Here is a 23,726-nt window from a genome sequence, read left to right on the forward strand (position 1 = left end):
TGCATCAACTACCTCGCAACAGCAAACAACCTCGAGAACAATACTTAAATCATCAAAATAAGGTTGATGAGCAATAGGATTCCCCTTCCCATCCACCCTGATCCCTTTCCCATCCCTCTGTGGGGCAGGAATCCTCGGGCGAAGAGCTGCTTATTCCAGATTCCCTCTGCAGAGGAAGAACTGCTAGTGGCACTGCAAAACCACCTCTGGCTTGGTGCAGCAGCAGCAGCAGGTAAAAGGAGTGGGGTCACCATCAGGGTTCACAACTGACATCACTCTTGTGCTGCTGATTTCATAGCTAAAGTTACAGCTCCACTCTGGTGCCAGGCTCATCATGTTTGGGTTAGAAGGGAGCTTAAGGCCCCTCCAGTTCCAACCCCTGCCACAGGCAGGGACCCCTTCCACAGGAGCAGCTTGCTCCAAGCCCCTGTGTCCAACCTGGCCTTGAGCACTGCCAGGGATGGGGCAGCCACAGCTTCTCTGGGCACCCTGTGCCAGCGCCTCAGCACCCTCACAGGGAAGAGCTTCTGCCTAAGAGCTCAGCTCAGTCTCCCCTCGGGCAGGTTCAAGCCATTCCCCTTGCCCTGTCCCTACAGGCCCTTGTCCCAAGCCCCTCTCCAGGCTTCCTGCAGCCCCTTTAGGCACTGGAGCTGCTCTAAGGTAACAGAGTGCCACAGTCAAATTATTCTGGCCAGTTTGAGAGCATGCACTGCCTACAGCTGGAGCCTTGTGTGCCCCATCTCCCACAACAGAGAGCATCCAGCAGCCCCAGCACCCTAAAAGCCACCAGTAAAGACTTGGGGTCTTACAGCTGCTGGTTTGGGAAAGCAGCACTGAGGGGTCATCCAAGGAAGTCGTTAGTGCAGGTTGTATCAAGCGGTTTTGTTAATAAGCAGGGGAAAGAGGAATCTGATTTGCAATAACATTTATTAAGGATAAATGTACATATTTACAAAGAAAAATCTGAGAAAAAATACAAAACCGAAGAAGTGTTCCAAAAGAGAGCAGTTCAGGTAAAAAAGAAAGTGTTTCTAGTCCCCGCAGACCCATCCAGCACAACCATGTACCACTGCTAGAAGATCCCAAAGCGGCACAACCCTGGTCCCTTCCCTCCAGCTTCACAAACCAAGACAGAAGCAAACAGAGACACAAGAGAATCCACCACTGATGGGTTCTCCAGTGCCACCCCCTAGTAAGTACAGACCAAAGAGTTTCCAAATGAGTCTATAAGCCATCTTTGGGATGTTTTCCCCGGAGAGCATCCTCCCTCATTCTGCAGGTCAGAACAGGCGCCATCAACTCATGAAAACCCAATAAACCAGTGGAATAATTCTCAGAGTGACAAATTACTGACCTTTATATGAAGTAAAAGACACTTGCCCATAACCTTCTCAAGGAGCCCCATAACCTTCTCGAAGTTGGACAAGGCCAGCCCTACCTCCTCCCCACAAACACAAACCACTCCCTTGCTGCCACACTGAGGAAATCCACCTCATCCTCATTATTCCAGGATAGGAAGCAAGTACTGAATAACTGCTCTTTAGGATCATCACTAGTTTCTGCACAAACTGCAAGGGAGGAGAGCTGGTTTAGCTTAACTCCATACCCCAACCTGAGCTGCCCATAGAGAGTCCTCAGCTCATCTTCTGTTGACCCACCAGGCAAAGCAGCATGTGGCAGGAGATGCAGCCAATACCCTCCTTTATCTGCTCACTTTTAATAACAGCAAAGGAAAGAGGGATGTTGGTTTATGCATACCTTGAGTATCACCAATGATCATCACCTGCATTGCAAGACCTAACTCAACCTCAGAGCTGAATCCAAGTTTCAAGTCACTGGCTCTGGAGTACTTGCTGCTTCGAAATACTAACATCACCTCTTCCTAAAGCATGAAAGCATGAGATACTCTGTGGTTTATCTGGCACTGGGATGAGATGATACCAGGGTAGGAAGGTTCAGAAAGTGAGCACGGAGCCAACACCAACTTCATGATGGAAAACAATGAAGCCTTGACAGCCACTAACTGGATCCACACACGAGCACCAAAGAGCCTCGCTGCAGCTGAGTGTCCACACCACAGCACACTGGGGATGTCTAATCAACATCAGAACTGCTGGAGAAGCCTGACACCATTTTCTGCAGCAGGTCCCATGGAAAATGAGGATTTCTCATGCCAACCTGGATGAGGTTACCTGCTGTGGACACCACCAGCTTCCCTTGGAAGGGATAATTCAATTCGGCATCACCCGCAGGTGGGCACTGCACTGGCCACATCCAAACACTGCCCAGGGTCAGGGAGCCGGGGTTTTGCAGCAGGTTTGTTCCTGAGGCAAAAGGGAGCTAAGAACACGTGTTGGCTCCTTTACCGACACCCTGAGAGCTCTGCCCTTAAACAAAGTTAGAGCAAATCACCTCTCCTGCACAACACAGGCATCCCAAAATCCCTTCTTTCAGCACTGCATCCTGTGCAGGCATCCAGGGAAAGGGGTGAAAGCAGGACTGAACCAACACAGCACTGACATGTATGAGATACAGGATGAAAGAAAGCAGAGGAGTGACAAGCAAAGGGGCTGGAGCAGAATGGGCACATCACTGTGGTGTCAACCAGATGAGGTTTCTGCTCCTGGCAAGCTATGGGCTCTCTCTGTCAGGAGAGATCATAACCACCCAGATGAATGTCGATAACTGGCCTCTAAACTGCCATAGAAATATAAAGCATTTGATCAGGTTCTTTATACTCTGCAGTGATAAGTGTTCTATAAATCCCAAAAATGTTCCTGAGCATTCTCAGAGTGTAAAGTTTCAAAGGTTTTTTGCTGATGAAAACCAGCCTTATCTCAAGATTTAAATCAGAAAAAGAGAGACCATCTCAATAAAGAAGTTGAAGAACTGAGTTTAAGCAACAGAGCGAATCTCCCACCCCTCTCAGATAAGATACCCTGAGCATTATGTTTAAATATTGCTCTGGGCAAGGATATTCAGACTTCAGGTCCTTTGGAACTGGCAGAGCTACAGAAGTCATGGCTTTGCAGAAGTCACTGGTATGGCTTCAAAGTACTTGTCACCGGATCACAATGACAGCATGCAGCAACCTGACTGCTCACAGCAGCCACACGGCAGCTAACCCGAGCAATGGCTTTGAAAGGGAGCAGGAGTGTGCTTAAGCTGCTCTTCCCCAGGAAATATGGACAGAAAATGGACAGAGAGAGATCCAACCAACTCCTGTCCCTTCTCTCTCCACACCAGGCTGGGGAAAAGGAATACTCCCTGGTTTTCATCATGTCTGTTCCAATCTGGGGAAGGAGACTGAGGCAGGGAATTCCAGTCAGAAGCATCCCCTTGGCTTCTTCCAACCTCTATCTTCTGGCACCTCAGCATCCTTCCCCTCCCCTCCTCTCCCACCTTGCTTAAGACACTCACACCAAGTTTGCCAGAGTCCAAGCACACTCTAAGGATGCAGCACCATCCATCCACTGCCTGCACAACAACCCAGTGACTCCTACACTTCCTACTGCTGAAAGAGGAAGACTCTGTATTAAAGGCAGTGTATTAAAAAGAGAAGAATACTTTCCAAGGAAAAATCAGCATCCTCAAAAAACAAAAGTCCTAAAGGCACAAACCGGTGAACTCATCGGAGCAGGTTACAAGAGGAACTGGGAGGATTCCTGTGAGATTACAACAAAGGGGTTCACAAGCAACCTAAAGTTTCTGAGACAGCATTTAGAGAGCCTCAACCTGTACCCTAAGTGAAGAGAGAGGCAGCTCAAGTGGTCCGTGATACACCACAGCCCTTCAGATCAGACAGCACGTGCTGTATTTGCCTTATGTCTTTTTCCTGTAAGCTTCCTAAATAACACTGTTCACATGGATACAGATCTAGAAAGGGTTATAAATACATGTATTTATATATATTCACACATTTTAGTCCCTGTAGTAAACATCTGCTCCTTTCTCTTCAGTGCTGCTGGAGCAGCTGCCAACACTGATGGCACTGGTGGCTGTTCAGAGAAGTAATTGTGTCTACACCAACCCTCCGGAGTAGGCAAGAGAAAGCAGATTACTACAAAAGGAGAAGCACTTGGCTCAGCTCAGTCCCATAATTACTATATACAGAAAAGAAACCCTTTAGACACAAAGTCCCATCTTCCCTCCAGCTCACAAAGCAGTTCTGCTCAGCCCAGCTCAACCAGGGTAAAGCATCATCCAGACATTTACATTTGTAGGCAATAAACAACAAGCAGCATGCAACGGTTCCGTTAAGAGAAGTCAAAACAATCCATGGCTGTAACATTAGAAGTGTGTCCTGATGTGGTAAAGTCATGCTAACAGAGGAGACGTACCTAAGAGCAGGTTACTCCACTCCTGTGACCTAAGCAAACATGCGCCAGTTAGTTCACACAAATGAAATAAAACACATCTGGAGTGCACCGAGACCACCAGGTTCAGAAAAATGAGTCATTTCTTTACAATAAATACATCTTTGCAATGGGTTTTTTCCTATAACATGGTGTACTTCCTTGGAAATGAGGATAAATGGACAGGGGGGAGCTGTGGTGCTTTGCAAAAGGCTTCCCCCACCAGGAAAATGACAAGCTGCCTGTTCCTGTCTCTAAGTTAACTCTAACAGCAGCATTGAGAATCAACACTTCTTATTTAAAGCAGTAATAGTTGGCTAGAAAAGGAGTGGTTATGGATTAGATTCGGCAGATTGCTGCAAAGCTGCTTTTGGACCAGCATCAAACGTCCTTCTTGTGAATACCTTACATTGAAACCTTAAAAGCAAGTCTTCAGCAATGCCTATGCGATGTCTACAGGGGCTGAAGCAGCAAATGTCTCCTGCCATGTATCTACACTCCCCATCTGGCCTCTTATAGCAACTGGGAGCACACTGTACAATTATAGAGCAGGAAACTTCCCAATGGACCTGGCAATCCATGACCACTCCTGCCAGGGCCCGGATCACAGCTACACATGACACAGAGCAGGATTAACACAACGCTCGTGGGGAGTCCCCTTCCCGGGACAGTGAACTACGGAGAGCAAAGACCAGGACAAGGAAGATGCAGCAGAGGCTACGGCCAAGACATTCAGGAGCTTTGGTCTTGAGGTTTCAACACGACCCTGTTGCCACTCAGAGAAAGAGCAGCCACCAAACAGTCAGTGCTATGACCAGGAGAAAGGACATCATAAAGGGAATACGTGGAGAAGGAAAAATGCTAGAGTACAGCTGACACTTTTTGAGTGCTTTCTGCTCTTCAGGGATTGGAATAGAAACCTTTGGAAGAGTTTCTTCACTTGCTTGCCGGGCAAAGGCTGTCTCAGTAGGTATCTCCTGCTTTTTTAGTTTGTCTTCATCCTGTACTAACAGAGGATGCTCCCGTGTCTGCTTTCGTGGTAGAAGATCAAGAGAGACAGAGAGAGATGAACAAAAATGACAGATGGGAAGTGCCCAATAGGATACTTGGAGGTGTGCAAAGCATGAGGACAGCCTTCTCAATGTAAAAATTAACTGCCCAGGAGAGCAGAGCTGCTGGTGGCTTGGGCTGCACCAGCCTCAGGGCTACAAAGCGCAGTCCTCTCTGCAGAGCTCATGAACATCTGCATCAGGATCATGCGTGTTTTGACACAAACATCTGGATCATGACCATGATTTACACCTGCCCTCCCAGAAAAGCGTGTGCTTGGAACCCACTGAAGTGTTTTGGAATTGAAATGGCTGAGAAAAAACATGTGAGGCATAAGGAACAGAAGCAGTGGAGTACAAAACGTGGTCTCTGACAGCCACCTACTCTACAGGGCTCTCAGAAAGCAGCCTTTGCTCAGTGTCACTGAGCATCCAGACTGCAGTGCAGGTACAAAAAGCTTTGCCAAACTTCTGGTGACAGTATCAAAATAATTCATTTGAAAACCCTACTGGAACAAGTGGAAAACCGCTCAGCTCAGAAACGCTGAGCGCGGAGCTGCAGGATGGCAGTGGGAGCCCTGCAACCTCCTTCCAGTTTGCTCTTTTGCACTTTAGTTTCTGGAGTCTAAAGAATGTAAAAGCCCAGACTGAGTAAATCATCACAGGGTCAAGCAAGGGCTCCAGTGCTTCCACTGAAGACAGAAAAGGCTGTGGGAAATGTAGCTTTTTAGTAACTCTCCATCCCTTTAGTTTGCCAGACCTGGTCAGACCCAAGCGTGCCTAGGAGAGGAAGAACTTGGCTCTGAGCTCTCTGAGCTGAGCTAACCTCCTTTGATCAGGGCGGTATTTTGGGACTGGTTCTTTGCACACCCCTAAGTGATGAGGATTAGGGAGAAAGTAGCCAGGAGACTGGGCAGCAAAAGAAAATATAAAATGCAAGAGTAACATGATCATTAAAACAAAAGAAAAACAGAAAGAAAGACAACATAAAAAGAACAGGGTACAGTTAAACTTTCATCATTGCTTTGCTCGCCGAGTACACGGTTATATCTTTCATGCAGCTTGTTTTTCCAACCAGCCATGCACCAAAAGAAGCAGAATTGAAAGCTGCAAAAGCTGCAGCAGTGCAGAAGTCCTCTCGGTGTGAGTTATGAAACTACTTCATGTAGCCAAAAGAAAGAAAGTGTTATCCAGCAGCTGCTGTTGAGTTTTTGCTTTGGTGCCATCGCAATAGCAAAAGTCTGGTTCAGAAGCACATATCAGAACAGCAGCTTTACCTCAAGCCCACCAACCTGTCTCTCAGAAGATAGGACAGTGACTTTCTTGACCTGGACACATAAAGCGTGTTAAGGTTCAGTTGTTGTGCCATAAAACATCTAGGAACAGCAGAAAAGCAGCCCCTGGCAGAACACCCCTTGGTCACTATCGCAGGGGGAAGGTAATACCATGACCAGGAGAAACAGGATTGCTTTGCATCATCATTTCCTGTCCTTAAACATGTGCAGGTGAAGCAAAACCCACCCCAGTAGCTGCCTGGTGAAGATGCATTTCTGGATGCTCACAGCAGAACCACCTCCACCTCAGAGCAAGCCCACTTCAGAGGGGATCAGATTAAGAGGGTATTTCCAGAAATGCAAGTCCAAGGCTGCCATCAATTCCTGCATTGCTGTGGACCTCAGACAGGGAAGGCCCACACCATCCAGTTACCGTGAAGAGCAGCCCCAAGACCTCACAATGTGGTCGCCTTGGAAGAAACTCTTCATGATACCCAAGAACATCACTCTTGAAATGCAGTTGTGGAGCTTGGGAGCCCCTGCTCTGTCCCACCTGCACATCCCTACACCCAACAGCACTGCAGCACTCTGCTGCCCATGTTCCTGCAGAATTGACCCTGATGCTCAGCAAGCAAAGAGGAAAACCCATCCATGTGCTGAACTGGGTAATTCCAAGCATAATAATCAACCCTGAGTGGTTCATTTGGGGGGGTGGTGGTGGTGGTGTGTTTTTTCTAGCAGGGTGGAAAAAGGCCCTGTAATTATCATGGCTTTTCTCAGTGCTTTGAGGAGCCTGGAGTAAACTTGGCCATTAAAACCTTGTACCTCCATCCACAGCAAGATGATTTCTGTCTAAAACTTATCTCCCTCACAATGGTTTGAAGATTAAATCCCAGCTCATTTGCAGGGTGTGGGCAGGAATGGGAAAAGCTGGGCTTAAACCAGCCAAGTCCACAACTGCCACACAGCCAGGATGCAAGTTTTCAGTCGTAATGAGAAATCACGTTTACTGTTGAAGAGACTGATTACCACGGGCACTGTTACACTCACAAGCTGAGCTAGATAACACCAATATTAGACAGAGCAGCTGTCTGCTCTCCAAGAAACCAGTTGCACACAGAGCTCTGCTGCTCCAACTTGGTTTCTTTGAAAAATTACCTTTTTTTAAGGGAATTAGCAGAGAAAATGAATGTGTGCAGCTACTACAGGCCCTGCTCCTGCAAGGAGAAAGGTTTCCATCACATATGAACAGCCCTGCTGTAGCTACCTGAGGAGTCTTCTTGAAGCCTCCACAGCACAGCAGGACCTGCAGATCCTAATGCAAGACTAAACCCAATGGCATGCTGGATTATAACTGCAGAACAGAGTGACTTTGGAAAATAGGATACCATCCCAGTGCTTCTCCACTGGGTTGTCTGCAGTACTGTGGCTGAAGTAATAGTTCTCTTTAGAGTTTTGGGGTTCTTTTTGCACATTTTGGGGAGATGCATTCCCTGGCACCAGGAATAAGCCAGTCCCCAAAACAGCCCTGGGACAACACTAGGATTACAGACGGCAACAGTAGGAAAAGGAGATTCAAAACCAGGTGAAGGATTCCTATGCTCTTTTCTACCAAAAAGATCACATTTTTATGTAAGACTAAATCATCAATTCTCCCAGAGACCATCAGGCATGTTAAAAGTCACAATGAACCATTACAACTCAATCTAACCACAACCCAAGGGGAGCTGAAGCTGCAAAGCTGTCCCCTGGAACACTGCAGAGCACCGAGAGCCACGCGCCGCTGGGGTACTCACTCCATCCGCTCCCGTAGGAATCTGCCCGTTGACGTTGAGGGTTCGGAATGGGGAGTGAGTGGACAAACGTTTGTCCCATTCACTCGGCCGAGGCTCCGGGACGGACTCCATGAAGTTCTTCTTCAACTCACTGATGTTGGCGTGATGCTTCTTTATTTCTTCCTGGGTCTTATCTAGATCCTATTAGTGAGGGGACAGGACAGATGAAGAGACATGGAGGTGACACCAGCACTTGCCTAAGCTGCTGCTTAGCAAAGCTGCGCTCAGCAGAGGTACTGCCGACTTCCAGCAGTTGCAAACACACAACGGGAGCATCCTCTCTCCTCTTTCCTCTTGTATTAACTGCGATAAACTCAACCCACCAAACCCGATGGCAGCTGAGGTGTAACCTCGTGGGGTTTCCCCATATGGGATTGGGTTTAAGACTATGTTTGGGTTGTTTAATTTAATGCCTTAAAATCGGGTGGGTTTGCTTCCTTTCCCCTCTACTAGTCTGAATATTCACAGCTACAAACACAACTGATGTTTAAAGGAAATGTTTGCCCAATTTTCTTTATTCCCTTCAGAGCTATTTCTCTTTCATCCTACCAGGAATTACCTCTGGACCCAGAATACCCTCACTACCTTTCCACCCCCCTCTCATCTCATCCCTCCATAAGCTACCACAAGGGGTTTTAGACACGTGACATGGAGATGATGTCCCTTTACAAATCAATCTGAGAATCTGCTTTATGCTGCATCAATTGAGAAACTCCTCCTAAAATGCTTCACCTGGACAAAGCCAACTTTCTGCTCTGTGATGCCAGTTTACAGCATAAATGCACAGACTTTAAGGCAAGTCAGCTCTCTTCCTCCTGTTTAAAACCAGCTTTTGCCTTGCAAACAAACCAGAGGTTGTTGAAAGCGAAGCTTTCGCTGAAAATAGGCAGAAGCCAAACAACTTTTCTGGACAGTGCTGAAAAGCAGCTTAGAAAGGGAGAAATTAAGGTCAGTAAAAGCATCACTGGGGAATTTCACTACTTTTCTGCTTTGAGCTGTTACTCGGCCCATGGAGTTTAGAAGATGGGAGAGTAAATGCATCCCTCTAGGAGGGTTTCCCACCAAATACCTGCAGCTTGGACATTTGCTCTTTCTGGCATGGTTCTGAGGGGTAAAGAACCAGTTTGGGATGGATCCTGGCTCAAAGCACAGGGCAAGTGCCTGCTGGATAGCAAAAATGAAAACAGAAAGGCAGAAATGAGTCTGCTGAGGACTCCAGGGTAAAGGCCTGCTGGGTCTAGGAGCCCTACAATCCTGCTTTACAGAAGAAAGACCACCTTGGCCATCCACCACTGTGTAAGAGGTGGTCCTGGGAGGGTTTGCTGAAGCCATGAGGAGCTCCATGGAGCCACAATGGGTCTTGAAAGCATCTTGAGGAACAAGCTCAGGAAGCGATAACTGCTTTCCCTCCAGCTCTGTAAGAACATGGGCTATCGACCACAGAGCTTTCAATAAAAACAAGTGGCAGCTTTGGGAGGATAATGTCTGCTGGGAAAACATCTCATCTGCCCAGTGCATGGAGTAAAAAGAACACAAGGAATAAAGGGGGTGAGCTGCTGGGGTCTAGGGAGGGCTGGAGCACCTACAACAGAACCGATGGGAAGGGCAGTGGAGAGGGAACAGGCTGAATGCCAGCACCAAGTATTGCAGTGACAAAAGGGGGAAATTGGGAAAAAGGGGTTTGGAAGCAATGAAAAAGCTCTGATTTGGGCTGGGGAGAGGGAGCTGTTTGAGTTGGGTGGTAGAAAGTGACAGGCACGGTACCCACAGCATCCCAGTGCCCATTGTGCTGCAGCCCCTTCGCTCATGGCCAAAAGCTTGGGTTACAGCAGTCCAAAAATAGGAGAAAAAAGAAAAATCCCACCCAAAAGCTGCACAACTTTCCAGATTCTGGTTAGGAGAAGGCGTTGGTACACTTCTCTTTCAAGAGATACCAACAGGGAAACCCTACCAGCTGCTGGTGCTGCAAGTTGGAGTAGAAACATGTAACACAGGAACAGAGTATCAGAAGCCACAAACATCTCCCATAACACGGTGTATTAAAGAAAAGAAAATATATGATTGGCCTGGTCTGTTCTGAGACTGTGCTTGGGTGAAACCAAAGGTAAAAGCTCCCAAACAGAAGGGAAAAGTTGTCTGAGGAGGGATGAGGGCTCCCAAAGCGAAGGGAAGAGCTGTCTGTGGAGGGATAAAACAGCATCTTGCCTGCTCACAAGGCACTCACAGTACACTAAGCCCCTGTGTCAGCTCCAAGGGGACGTGGTGCTGATGCAGGATGGGGCCCAAGGGAGTGTTAAGATGCCACAAGGCAAGCGCTGCGAGAAGGGCTGCAGTGCCATCAGCAATGTCCAAAGGGAAGACTCGCTCCGGTCGGAAGCAACATGAACATCACAGTGGCCTGAACCCCACAGAGGTGCCAATTTCACCTCCAGCTTATCCTGAGGTTTGTATTCTCACAGATTGTCTCTTCCCCCTGGAAACTCATTTATCCCAAGCAAGGAGAAACTTGTCCATGAGCCACCCACCCTAGGACTGGTACCACTGTGAGCACCCAGCGGGTCCAAGAGCAGACCTGAGCACGCAGCTCTGCCAATCATATATTTTGGGTAAGTATGAGAGAATGAAAGTCAGAAGAGGTAGAAGGCAGAACGCCTGCACGCCAGCAGGCTTACCGTCACCATGCAAAAAGCCTCTTTCAAAACAACCCCAAAAGGTTTTTCATGCAAGAGCATGCAAAAAGAAAGGCAGCAGCAGAAGAGGAAGAAACAGGTTCAGCGCAGATGCAGGTCTAGGCAAACGCAACTGAAAAAAGCTTCAAGTTCATACAAACCTCCAACATTAAATTGCTATGCCTGATATAAATGTTTTCACCATCTAGCCTCTTTGATCTCTTCTGTGAAAATGAAAGAAAAGGGGGGAACAGAACAAACAAACAAAAAGCACAACAAATTAAAACGTTGTTCTGGCGGGCTCGCTATATTGGCAACTTAAAACGTGAACTGAAGGTGGGGAGCGCAGCGCTGAGCGTGGGGGCACCTCCACCAGCAATGGGGGGGGTCCTGCTCATGGACAATAGGGACATGGAATGAGTCTGTTAAAGAGACAGCTCCCAGGGGGCTCTTGGCTTTCGCCTTCATTTGTAGTGCTCACCACAAAGGGACAGGTCACAGGTTTGCTGGGGGAGCTTCACACATCCCTCAGAGCACTGAATGCGCACCCTGGTGTATGAGGTGTAACCTTTACATGGCCTCAATGTGTAAAGCAACTATGCCTTAGCCACCTTTCCCATCTTGGGTATGTCCCCTGTTACTTAAGAAGCATTTTTAATTGCAGTTCCTGCAATGCACACTTACAGTTTCTTTGGTTTCTACCTGAATTTGCTACAGAGAAGGTAAATTTTATTGATCAACCCAAGAGTGATTCTCTTGAACATTCAACATGCATCATTTTAGCAATCAGACTGTCAATGGGACAAAAAGCTATTGATTTTAAAATCAAATGTTTGATTCAAGGCCAGGTTGGACACAGGGGCTTGGAGCAAGCTGCTCCAGTGGAAGGGGTCCCTGCCCCTGGCAGGAGGTTGGAACTGGGGGAGCTTTAAGGTCCCTTCCAACCCAACCCATTCCATGATTCCATGATAGTTGCAGTTTAATAAAACAACAACTAAACCCCAACCCAAAGCTCATGAAGAAAGTGGAGCACTGTCTTTTTAAACAGGTTACGGATGCATGAATGAGATGGCAAATTCGTTTGGAGAGAGGGTAGAACTGCTAACCTTCCTCATCCTTATCAGCTCTTCCTCTTTCTCTGCAGGCTGCTGCTGGTGGGCAGTGATAAGGGAGAAAAAAAAGAGTTGTTGGTTTATTTAACTCTGTTGAACCTCACTGTTTAACCTTAAAAATAACATGTGAGCAACCTAACTGTTGTTCTTAGCACAAACCTGGGGCTGGGCACCATTCGTGGTGGGTACTGTGACCTCAGTGTGTGTTTTCCTCACCTACATGTGAGAAATAAATTGGTAAAAACATTCCTTGTTAGTCGAGTTGTTTCAAGAGCCCCTTTAGTTTCAAACCACATGAAGCTGGTTTTGAAACTGGTGAACATGCAAAAACCACCATGCAGCTCTCCGGAAGGAGTTAATGACACCACAGCTCTGTTAGTTACCAGCACATCTACAGTAATTCCTATCTGCATTGGGAACCAGTGCTCTCCAGTGCTTCCCAAGAAGGGCTTCCCATTTGCATGACAGCTTTGCCAGGCAATGTTTTCCAAGTTCACTTGCAGCTGGATCTCCCAGTGGAATCCACATCAAAAGCGACATGCTCAAGTCAACAGAGAACTTCTCAAAACCAGAGCTTTATTCGCTATGCACAGGTTAGGATGTTCACAGTCAGTCAGAAAAGACTATGGACAAAATCAAGCCTAACATCACAAACTCAGCTCTTTTATGGGCCATAAGGAGGGAGCCAAGTGTCTTAACACTTTAAGGGAAGTGTTTTAGGGAAGCTGGATTGCCAAATCCTCTGCAGGCGAACGCAGAGTAACGTCGGTGGGTGCTAAAAGTGATGCAGCTACTTTGAGAAACAGGGTAAATTTGGCACGTTCAAATCCCCAGTTTCCTCCCACATCTCCATTCCAAGAAAAAATAAACCCAATGTTTAAGGATTTAGGGGAAAAACTCTGTAATAAGTGAGGTGGGATGAATCAAATAGACTTGCTCTGTTTCATACCGGGAGGTGAGCAACAGTGTAGGAACAGCATTGCAGGATGTGCCACGAGGCACACTGACAGTGCCAGTATGGAGATCCCATCAGCATTTCCATTTAAGAATCACTGGTCACAATGATCCATGACATTTTTGGAACCAACTGTCCTTTCTACACCTCCATCTCCTTAATGAACAGTGATTAATCACCTTAATCAACTGGAGCATGTGATACAAGACCCACTGTGGGATAGCTTATAGCAAACTGTGGCTCCAGTAGCGCTGAGAACAGCTCCATATGGCAATATTCTATCTCAAGGTGTCCACCTCTGCTGCAACACTGGAAGGTTTCAGTCAATCAGATTAGCAGAATATCAAGGATACTGTAATAGGGACAATAATTGTGCATATTCTTTTGACTTTGGAGAACACCACACATGGATCAACCCCAGCAGAGGACTCAGTTGTAGAAAGATCAGTGTTTAAATAGATGTGCTTTAAACAGTAAACCCCCCCAGGGCCTCAATAGTGCCATTCACAAGGGAAGTTTCAGTTCAGTTTGCAGGAAGGTACTCACAGCTCTCCCACAGAAAGCCTATCAATGTGAAAAACATCTGCACCCAGGCACTGGGCTGGGACCAGATCCATATCACCCATTTCACTGGAATTGCCTCCTGCTGTCATACCAGGAATCAGAGGGAGCCTGGCGATGGGTGAGCCCTAAATGCAAGTCCCAGGAACTCGTGTGCAATTCTTGCCAGTTTTTTTTAAAGCAAGTTGCATTTGGTTTGCCTGCAACCACCAAAACCCAGCTGCCCTGGACCTCCTCCTTCAGGGATGGGGTTTCCCTGGGATCCAGATCCCTGCCCCTCAATCCCACCTGATGGGTGAGGGATAAACCCTCTGGGGTGGCTTTTAGAGCCAGTGCTCCATCCGAGCACAAGTGCAGTCTCTTCCAAGGACACACTGGTGTGACCTACCTTTGATGCATCAGCTGGCTCTGGCTTGGCTTTCTCTGCTGGGATTTCTTCACGTCTCACATCAGGTTTTGCTGCTTCTTTCTCTACTTTATGGGCAGCAGACACATCCTTCACGTCGGGCTTCACTGGGGCTGGTTCTACAGCGTGGGTCTGAGCGATGGCCGGGGCAGAGGTGGGACGGGGACTCCTCTCAGGGGTTATCACAGCTGCTGCTGAGCATATGGAGAGACAGACAGGGATGAAGTTCACAACGGGAAACGTTGCCAAAGTGCAGGCAAAGTCTTTCCAAATTACAGTGCTGATGTTCAAAAAGAAAGGGAGGAGGAAAAAGGAAAAAGAAATCAAGATGCTGAGCAAAGCAGCTTGTGCATTTAGTATGGGAAAAGTTGAGATTATTTTCCTTATGGCTGAAATCATATCGAATCCCACAACAGATGGTTTCCAAAAAGCAAGCTTGCACTCTGCAGAGAAGCCACACCAGAAAGGTGAATCTATGTGTGACACTGTGCCATCGGTTTCTGGGTCCTTCACACACCACTGACACAGAATCCGCTCCCAGTGCAATCATTAAAATGGAACCACTTTGAGCTGGGGTGAGTTCTTGAAGCATTGGCATCTCCTCAACCAGGAACGGATGGTTTCTGGAAGGGCAACACAGGCTTTCCCCCACCTTCCCCATCTTTTCAGCAATTCAAAGGAAAGAACAATCAAGGACTGCTCTATAAACCTTCACAGCAACTTCCAGGTGGGTTTCAAAGCAGGCTGGGGCTGCGTGTCTGAGATGGGTATCTCCTGCTTCAGCCCAGAGCAACACTGCGAGAAGATACCCATCATCTCCAGATCAGTGACAGTGCAGAAATGAATAGCATGCTGCCAAAACCCATCTTCCTGAGGGATGAGAGTCTTCAATACAAGCACTTGGTACACCCAAAATCAACTGCCTTCTCCTTTCCTCCCATTCCTGATTTCCCAGTCAGTTCCCAACCCCTGAAAAGTCTGACACCTCCAAAATGTTCAAGCCTGTGTGACAAAGCAAGCCCCAGCTACTTCACTGTGTGTACCTATAGATGCAATGAGCTTATTGAGTTCTCCTGATGTTGGTTTTCGTGGCCATTCCACTAAAAATACACCTGAATTACCTGAATCCATTCATAGACTCACAGAGTGGTTTGGGTTGGGAAAAGAAAACCCAAACCACTGCTGCCATCTCCATTATCTCCCCTGCTCTTCAGCACAGCAGTTCATTTCTGTGAGCCAGACATGGTGTTATCCTTTCAGATGGACATTGGGTGCTGTGTCCTGGTGTATTTATGCCACAGAAGCAGTGACAGCCACTGGGGAGGTTGTATGGAGGGGTGGTGAGGTGGCAGGGACAGCCGAGACAATGAGGATGCTGGGTGTGCAAAGCCATCATGGTGGTACCTGACTCCTTTGGGACCAGCTCTAGTTCTCTCATCACCAGCATTTTTTCTTCTTCCTCCTCTTCAATTGGGCTTATCTCAACAATGCCAAGAGCATGTTTGGCTAAAAGAATTATGGATGTGTTAAAAAGCCACCTCAAAGATGAAGCAGCAAAGGCAATGCTGCCACCAATAAATCCACGCAGCCACCTCTCCTGCTTCTCTCAGTGCTCAGAAGCATCAAGACACACAGGAAAGACACCCACAGGTACCAAGCTTTTCCTTTGCCATCTAGTGATGAGTTGTGTACTGTTCAGAACTGTGTTACTGCAGTTACATTTTCATGATGAACCACCTTTGGCTATTTTGACACATGACAATTTAAACCCACCGCTCCAAACTACGAGATATAAAATATCAACCATCGATGTCCCGGCCAAGGAAATGGTCCCTACTGGGAACAGAAGTGTTAAGAGGAGGAAAAAGTGCTGGAGGTGAATGCGAGGCAGAGGCAGCTGAGGCAGGAGATGCCTGGATGTGCTCAGGTCTGATACAGGCTGATGTCCACTCTGCTGCAGCCCGTTCCACGAATACCCTAGAGGGGAAGCACAGGGGCTGGTTTTGTGTTTTTCATGATCAAATGAAGAGGTTAAGTTCCCAGTTAGCTCCTCCATGGCTTCAGTCTCCTCCTCCTGCAATGAACTCTGCAATCAGTTCTGTGTTTAATTATGATGAGGGTGCATCTGTCTGCAGCATTAAAGCTGCTCGGAAATCCCACCCTGAGCAGGGAAGAAGCAGGTTCCCTAGCAAATAAACAGAGCAAAGTGTGGGTGACCTCCAGCATCCTGGAGCACACAACCTGATGTTCAGGCACTGCATGTTCCTATAGCTCAGAGGAATGCACCTTTCCAGAAGGGACAGTGACAGAGGAATGTTAAGAGGCCACTGCACGCTCAACTCGGCACACAGGCACACAGCCAAGCCACGGCACAGCACCTCAGGCACACGCCGATAAAGCAGCACTCATGTATTACAGCACGCTTGCAAAGCTGGCTGTGATTTTAATGGCAATGAACACCACCACAAACAAGGTAACCTCCATCCTACAGCACTGCACCACATCAACCCAGCAGGTCACAGCATGGGCATCACCCTGATACCAAATGCCACTGTGGCTGTACCTGACCACGTCCGCAATGGCTCTGGTGACTTTGGCTCGGACACAGGGACCTTAACCACCACTACCTTGTCCTCCTTCTCCTCCTCCTCTGCAATGGGCTTCATTTGGAAAGGTTCAAGTGCATATTTGGCTAGAAAGATGTTTGCATGTGTTAATGGAGTGGCTGGAGAACTGCAAAGACACACGACAGGCACCACAGCAGAGGAAAGAGCAAGAGGAGATCCCACTCCAAGGCAGTGGCAGAGAACAGCAAGGATGTTTCTAAACCAGGCAGCTTGGTAATTATTTTCCATCACACCACTGCTATCAGTCCTTGTAGCGCTGCCAGACACAGGCCCAGGATGTGGGATGACTGGGGAAATGAACAACACTGTTGTAAGCTTTGCAGGCTTCTTGCCCAGGCAGGGATACGTGGGGACACCTGATGGCTCTGGAATGTTGTGCTCTGCCTGCAGTGGGGAGATGCAGGTGCTGGCTGCTAGTATAGAATCATACAATCACAGCATGGTTTGGGCTGAAGGGACCTTAAGGCTCCTCCAGCTCCAACCCCTGCCACAGGCAGGGACCCCTTCCACTGGAGCAGCTTGCTCCAAGCCCCTGTGTCCAACCTGGCCTTGAGCACTGCCAGGGATGGGGCAGCCACAGCTTCTCTGGGCACCCTGTGCCAGCGCCTCAGCACCCTCACAGGGAAGAGCTTCTGCCTAAGAGCTCAGCTCAGTCTCCCCTCGGGCAGGTTCAAGCCATTCCCCTTGGCCTGTCCCTACAGGCCCTTGTCCCAAGCCCCTCTCCAGGTTTCCTGCAGCCTCTTTAGGCACTGGAGCTGCTCTAAGGTCTCCCCTTCAGGAGCCTTCTCTTCTCCAGGCTGCCCCAGCCCAGCTCTCTCAGCCTGGCTCCAGAGCAGAGCTGCTCCAGCCCTCGCAGCATCTCCAAAGCCTTTCTCTGGACTCACTCTAACACCCAGTTTCCTCTAGATAAAAACCTATACAAAACCGAGCAGCTTTAACTAAATGTACTTCAAATCTAAACGTTAGGAACACAGAGCCACCTTCCCATGTGCAGAATTATCTCCAGCCCTCAAGCACCACAGGCTTTTGCTATGTAAGTGATGAAGACTGCAAGCATTTGACAACACCGCTGCTGTGATACACTTATTAGTAGTCAAATATTCTGTTGTACTTACATGCCTCTTCAGGGCATTAATATTTATTAGTATTATTTATCTTAAGAGAAATATAAGCTCCAGGTAGCAAAATGGGTGGCATTTCTCAAAGCCCAAAGAAAACCCATTGGAAAATGGCAAACTGGTCCCAGGATGAAGGATTTCAGAAGCTTTACAAGAAGTTTCAAGGTCAAACTTTCACGTTTTCTAATCCACATTTACAAAGCCACCCAAATTTAACAAGGAGACAGTCCTCAAGGGCCAGCACGGCCTCAACTTTTCCCCATTTCCCCCTGGAATTACAGCCTAATGAGGTGCAAGGCAGAGATTTAATGAGTCTCCAGAGCCAGGGCTCTGCTGGGCTCTCTGTCCTCTGACTGCAAATCTCTTCTTGCAAAGGAATGGGAAAAGAAAGCCACCAGATTAGGTGATACTTTGAGTTGTCAGGAACAAGCATGTAAAGGATAGGAAAGGTGCTGCAGAGAGTTGTAGCCACCACCACCACAGCTATACCTGGCTTCTCTCGGATCTGATCCACAGGTTTTGGTTCAGGAACCTCAACCACCACCACCTCCTCCTGCTTCTCTTCCTCTATGGCTCTGAACTCAACTTTCTGAGTCGCACGTTTAGCTGAAGAAATGGGGCACATGTTAAGGACTGCCCACACAGCAGATGCAAACAGGCTGCAGACTTCAATGGGGACACAAGCATCACATTCACAGGCTGCTCTTTTCGAAGCTCTGGCATTCAGGTGTGGGATTGCAGCATGGATTCCTCTATACATCTAGGGTTATACATGTCCACAGGGCATGGCCAAGGGGCAACAACACTGCTGGTCCTTTTGCCCCTGTGCATCATGCCTGGGTAACCTCACACACGCAGAGTGCAGTGAGCTGGCATCTTGCTTTGCTGAGGTACAGAGCTCAAGCCAAGCAACCCTTCCCCTCCCAGCTCCGAGCCATGAAGCCCAGGCTCGGGTGTCACTGAGCCCTGTAAACCCATGTCAGGAGCAGGGGCAGCCTGGCTGCTGCTGGCCACAGGATGCTGGGGCAGCCCTGCTCCCTCCCAGGCTGCAGCATGAGCGCAGGGCTCAAAGCAACGCTGCTCCTGCTCTGTCAGGTGCTCTCGGGGCAAAGGGATGCTCCCCTTTCCCTGGATCCTGATTTTACGAGCACCTTACAATCCAGATCACCTCCACTGGCCTGCTGCTATCTGGCTCTTTTAAAAACATCAGGGATGAGCCCACTTGACTGAGAGGCCACAAGCTTCAGCATGAGCATCATTTAACAGTGGAAAAGTTTCAGACAGTTCTGGCAAGAAAAACTATGTAATTTCAGCAGCTCAACAAACCCTAGAACAGCTCAATTCCCGATTCACTAACAGGAAAATGCATTGAGATGGAACAAGGAAATATCTTTACAAGCAGAACTTTGCCATGAGCCTTCAACACCCTCCCACATCCTTTTTGTCAGTCAGTTCTCACTGGTGCTACTAGCAGTGTGCGTTTTAGGTCCAGGTCTCGTAGTAAAGCGAGATGTTATGGGTCGGGGTTTCTTTAAAGCAGGGAATTGAGGTGGTACTGAAGGAGCATTTCAGCATCCTACTGAATGCAGGCATGGAGGGGGAAGAGCACCACACTCACCTCCATCCAGGCTCCTGGATGCTCGCTTACTTGCCGTGCGCTCAAACTGAGGAGCAGGGCGGTCGATGAGGGCACTCGCCTGCCTTGTCTGCGCCTGTGTTCGCCCGCTGTAGCGGAACTTGGAGCCCAGCGCCAGGAACCTGCTCTTTGGGATGGCCTCAGTGGAAGTCAGCCTGGAAACCAAGCACACGGGTTAGAAACCAGGCCTGCAGGTGCAGGAAGCAGCAGGGGAAGAGAAATTCAAATGCAAATTGGTCTGCTGCATTCACTTGACTATCAAAACAATGTGCATGAGCAATAACTCCACATCTGCATGAGACAGAAGATCTCTGCCTTATCACAGAGTCATGGAATGGGTTGGGTTGGAAGGGACCTTAAAGCTCCTCCAGCTCCAACCCCTGCCACGCGCAGGGACACCTTCCACTAGAGCAGCTTGCTCCAAACCCCTGTGTCCAACCTGGCCTTGGTGTTGATGTGGTTAACATCTGTCTACTACCTAATCTCAATCCCCCTTCTGTCAGGTTCAAGCCATTCCCCTTGGCCTGGCCCTACAGGCCCTTGTCCCAAGCCCCTCTCCAGGTTTCCTGCAGCCCCTTTAGGCACTGGAGCTGCTCTAAGGTCTCCCCTTAAGGAGCTTTCTCTAGGCAGCCCAGGACACAGTTATTCTTATACATCTTATGAAGCTGCCTAGAAATCCATTGCAATGTAGGTACTTAATGTCTCTCAAGCATTTCACTCGAGATTTTGTGAAGCCCTAAGGACCTCAGAAGGAGTGTTCATTTTCATCACCTAATCTAAAGCATCAGTTGGTCAAGGTGAGCCCACCACTCAAAACCCACCTGAAAAACGTGTGATGTTCAACACAGACTTTCCACAGCTTCTTCGCTGCCCGGTAACTTGGGAGCTTGAACCCAATTGTACTTTCATACTGTTCTTGCTGTAGAAAACAAATATTAGTTAGAAATGTCACAGGAGTCCAGTCCCCAGCCCATCCTCCCATTTTGCTGCAGCACAAAGTGCTGGTCTAGCCCAAGAGCAGCTGAACTCACTCCACAATGTGAGGGAGGAGGTCAGGTGTGACCAAAGGCCACAAACTTGGCCACAAGCCTGAGCATCTCTCTTGATGCACAGGGATTTGCAGAGTCATGTGCTGTGGGTTTTGCAGCTATTCAGACTCATTTAACCCCCATCACACTGCCCAGCTGCAGGATGGGGTTGAACATTGAATTCCCTGCAAGGCTGGGTCATAGCAGTTGAAGCAGAAGGAGGAAGAAGAGGAGGAAAGAGGCAAAAATCCCATTGCAGCCTCTTTCTCCACTGTGTTTCCAGCGACCAGGCCGCTCCAAGGATCTCCCCCTTCATAAGAGGCAGCATCAGGGCAGCCTCCCCCTGCCTGCTGCAGGCTCAGTGCTAAGTATGGCTCTGTATCTGTAATTATTCTTTTGGTTGTAAACGAAAAGAGACCAAGAGCCTTCGTTAGCCCTGGTTCCAAGAACGGAGTGAGTCCTCTCCAGTCCCAGGAGTTTCCTCGGGATGCTGGGAATACCACGCGGTGCCAGGAGGTGGTGCTGGATGACACCTTGTTCAAACCGCCTCCCGCTGGTTTACAGCTCCAGCGAGGTCAGTGCTTTCTACCCGAGCTTAACACCAAGCCAGGCTCAGAAACCCGACAGAGGCTGAAAATGCTCCCTCAGAGAAGGGCTCCCTCCCTCCCCGCAGCACACACACACGGTGCGGGTAACCAGAAGGCAGATAAAGAAGAGCCGAGCACCAGGAAGTCAGAACTTGCCTCCCCTGGGCGAATCTTGATGAAGAAGCTGCTGCGCTTGTAGGAAATCTTGAGGACTTTGGGCCATGGGAAGCGGTTGATTCTCAGTTTGTCCTTGTAAACCAGAAGGCCGCTGGAACAGACTCCCAGAGTGATGTCCACTCCTTCCAAGTCCTGGGAAAGCAGATGAGGTTTAAGCAGTGTCAGTGTTACAAGTTTCAGGTCAATATTTGCCTTCGAATGAGCCCTTTGGTCTTCTGATGCCATCGCCCTGACTTCAGGTTCCAGCTCCCTTGCTTTTCCTTCACATTTCTCCTTCCAACCTCCTCCCTTCTGCTCCCTCCTGATGCTGTTTGCTCAAAGGGTTCATCTCGAGTCTGTCCTGCACTTCCCTGAGCACAGTGGCTCATGTTGCAGAGTCAGAGCTGTACATTCTAACAGCAAGGACCTGTCTACATCAGGAGCTTTGTAAAGCTTCCTGTAATATATAAGTAATAAGCAATCAGGAAGCATCGCTTCAAGAGCGCTTGAGGCACTCGTGTTGCAAGTCAGAGTTTCCCTACTTCCTCTTTCAAAAGGAGCCTCCTGGCATTGGCAAACTCGCTCCTGCAAGGGAAGGATGAGTCTAGTTACAAACTCCACAGGCAGGTGCACACACACTGATTCTCACCTTGGCTTGGTGAAGGTCGACTCCATACATAGACAGCTTTTTTGCATTCTCCAGGAACTCCAGGTCTGCTTGGGCTGGAGTCATGGATCTGGGGAAAGAAAGAAAGAGAAAGGGATTGGTACTTCCCTACCTGTTGCTTTTAGCAGGGGGCAGATCAGACTTCATGAAAGCATTCACTCGTTAGATTTTCTTTTGCTGTCAATACAGATTTGTGCCCAGATGTAGATATATAAATATAGATATTTATGTCTAGATTTAGGCCAGGCTGGACACAGGGGCTTGGAGCAAGCTGCTCTAGTGGAAGGTGTCCCTGCTCATGGCAGGGGGTTGGAGCTGGATGAGCTTTAAGGTCCCTTCAACCCAAACCAGGCTGGGATTCTGTGATGAACTATCAAATTATTGTGAAAGAACAAATTTCTGCTTTGAGCCATCCTCCTGAACCAGATGCACTTTATCCTGTGGCTGCACAGACACTGGAGAAGAAAGGGAGGAAGTGCAGCAAGAGGCACAAAACATGATTTAGTGGAGTAAGCATTGCAGGCAAAGTGTGGTGGGTCTGATGGATACCATCCTCCCACCCCTCCTGCCTCCAGACCTCCCAAACCCAGCTATTGTTCTCCAGACCCCAGGCTAGGACAGCTGAGACCCCTTCAGCAGTGATTCCTATGGGGCAGAGCAGATGAATGAGCAGTTTCTACGAGCAGATGGCGCCCTGTCTGCAGGAGGAGCAACACAATTTCACTTAACAGCAGCATCCTGCTAATGGAGGATTAGCAACGTTCGTGAAGTGCTCTTGTTAATAAGTTTCTGGGGTGCAAGGTACATCTAGCAGCTCTGCTGGGAGAGAATTCAGCTGTATCCACTTTGTTCTGTTCCCTGCTTTGACGTCTCCTTTACTGAGCACTCACATACATCCTTTGTGGGATGTAAAGAGAGGTTTTAGTGGTGGGAGACAGGGCAGGCAAAGACAAATGTAAGGACAATCCTCTAGGAAAGAGCTGGAGCAGTCGCCTGACATGTGCCTTGTGCTTTGCAGGTAAAGTAGCAAGAGATGGAGCATGGCTCAGTAGAGTTTCCCCACTGAAAACCCTCTGACAGTTTAATGTCCACAGAATACAGAGCAGAAATTACACAGGGTACATGTTGCTTCCTCCTGCACACTCTAGCAGATTAAATATAACTCCATCCTCTACCTTCAAGTATCCTTCTAATGAAGCCATGAATAATTCAGCAATGAGATCTGCCACTTCTAGCACAGCTAATGGCCTTTGACTCCAAGTCATGAAGCTTGTCAGCAGCCTAGGACTTATTTTCCCTCATTTCCTCTCCTCTCAGTGCAAATGGAGGGGAATCAATTGAAAGTATTGATCTGTGGGGTTGAGCAAGGTGTTAATTGTAGCTCTGGTCACAGCTGGAGGTACACGTCCACCCTTCCCTACTGCACTTGGGTTATTAGCTCCCATCTGCCTGCAAGCCGGTCTCATCTTCGCTCTGTTCTTGTTACTAGCACATCAACCAGCAGCTTTTCACAGCTCAAGAGGCTTAAGGTTGAAGGTTTTGGTATTACCAAGTGGTTATATGGGCTTTTCCCCCTCCCTAAAATCCAAATGTATCGCTTGGGAGGGTGCAGAAGCTGCTGCCCAGCCACTCTGCACAGCAGCACTGTGCACTTCTGCAACCTGAGCACTTGAGAGCATCTATGAAAATCA

The 23,726-nt window shown here is 48.4% G+C and overlaps 1 protein-coding gene across 39 annotated transcripts in view; it reads right to left on the reverse strand.

The window, feature by feature from the left end:
- Nucleotides 1–23,726, reverse strand: part of EPB41 (erythrocyte membrane protein band 4.1) — an 87,458-nt gene that overhangs the window by 10,137 nt on the left and 53,595 nt on the right. For 4 of the 39 annotated variants that reach the window (XM_061360658.1, XM_061360656.1, XM_061360657.1 and 1 more), the window contains 13 exons: nucleotides 22,018–22,105; nucleotides 21,369–21,521; nucleotides 20,419–20,516; nucleotides 19,580–19,752; nucleotides 18,451–18,567; nucleotides 16,780–16,908; nucleotides 15,621–15,722; nucleotides 14,199–14,410; nucleotides 12,454–12,510; nucleotides 12,289–12,333; nucleotides 11,344–11,406; nucleotides 8,475–8,654; nucleotides 6,682–6,732 (listed from right to left, as the gene is read on the reverse strand). In XM_061360658.1, the coding sequence (XP_061216642.1) occupies nucleotides 6,682–6,732; nucleotides 8,475–8,654; nucleotides 11,344–11,406; nucleotides 12,289–12,333; nucleotides 12,454–12,510; nucleotides 14,199–14,410; nucleotides 15,621–15,722; nucleotides 16,780–16,908; nucleotides 18,451–18,567; nucleotides 19,580–19,752; nucleotides 20,419–20,516; nucleotides 21,369–21,521; nucleotides 22,018–22,105 (1,468 nt within the window). Of the gene's footprint in view, nucleotides 1–2,421; nucleotides 6,314–6,681; nucleotides 6,733–8,474; nucleotides 8,655–11,343; nucleotides 11,407–12,288; nucleotides 12,334–12,453; nucleotides 12,511–14,198; nucleotides 14,411–15,620; nucleotides 15,723–16,779; nucleotides 16,909–18,450; nucleotides 18,568–19,579; nucleotides 19,753–20,418; nucleotides 20,517–21,368; nucleotides 21,522–22,017; nucleotides 22,106–23,726 lie in introns of those variants that run through there. The other 35 variants (XM_061360670.1, XM_061360647.1, XM_061360671.1 and 32 more) reach the window with 33 other exon arrangements.

The sequence above is a fragment of the Neopsephotus bourkii genome, unplaced genomic scaffold (assembly GCF_033783945.1).
Source record: "Neopsephotus bourkii isolate Nb327-2 ecotype Australia unplaced genomic scaffold, CSIRO-AGI_Nbou_v1 NB_1036, whole genome shotgun sequence".
Classification (NCBI taxonomy): domain Eukaryota; kingdom Metazoa; phylum Chordata; class Aves; order Psittaciformes; family Psittacidae; genus Neopsephotus; species Neopsephotus bourkii.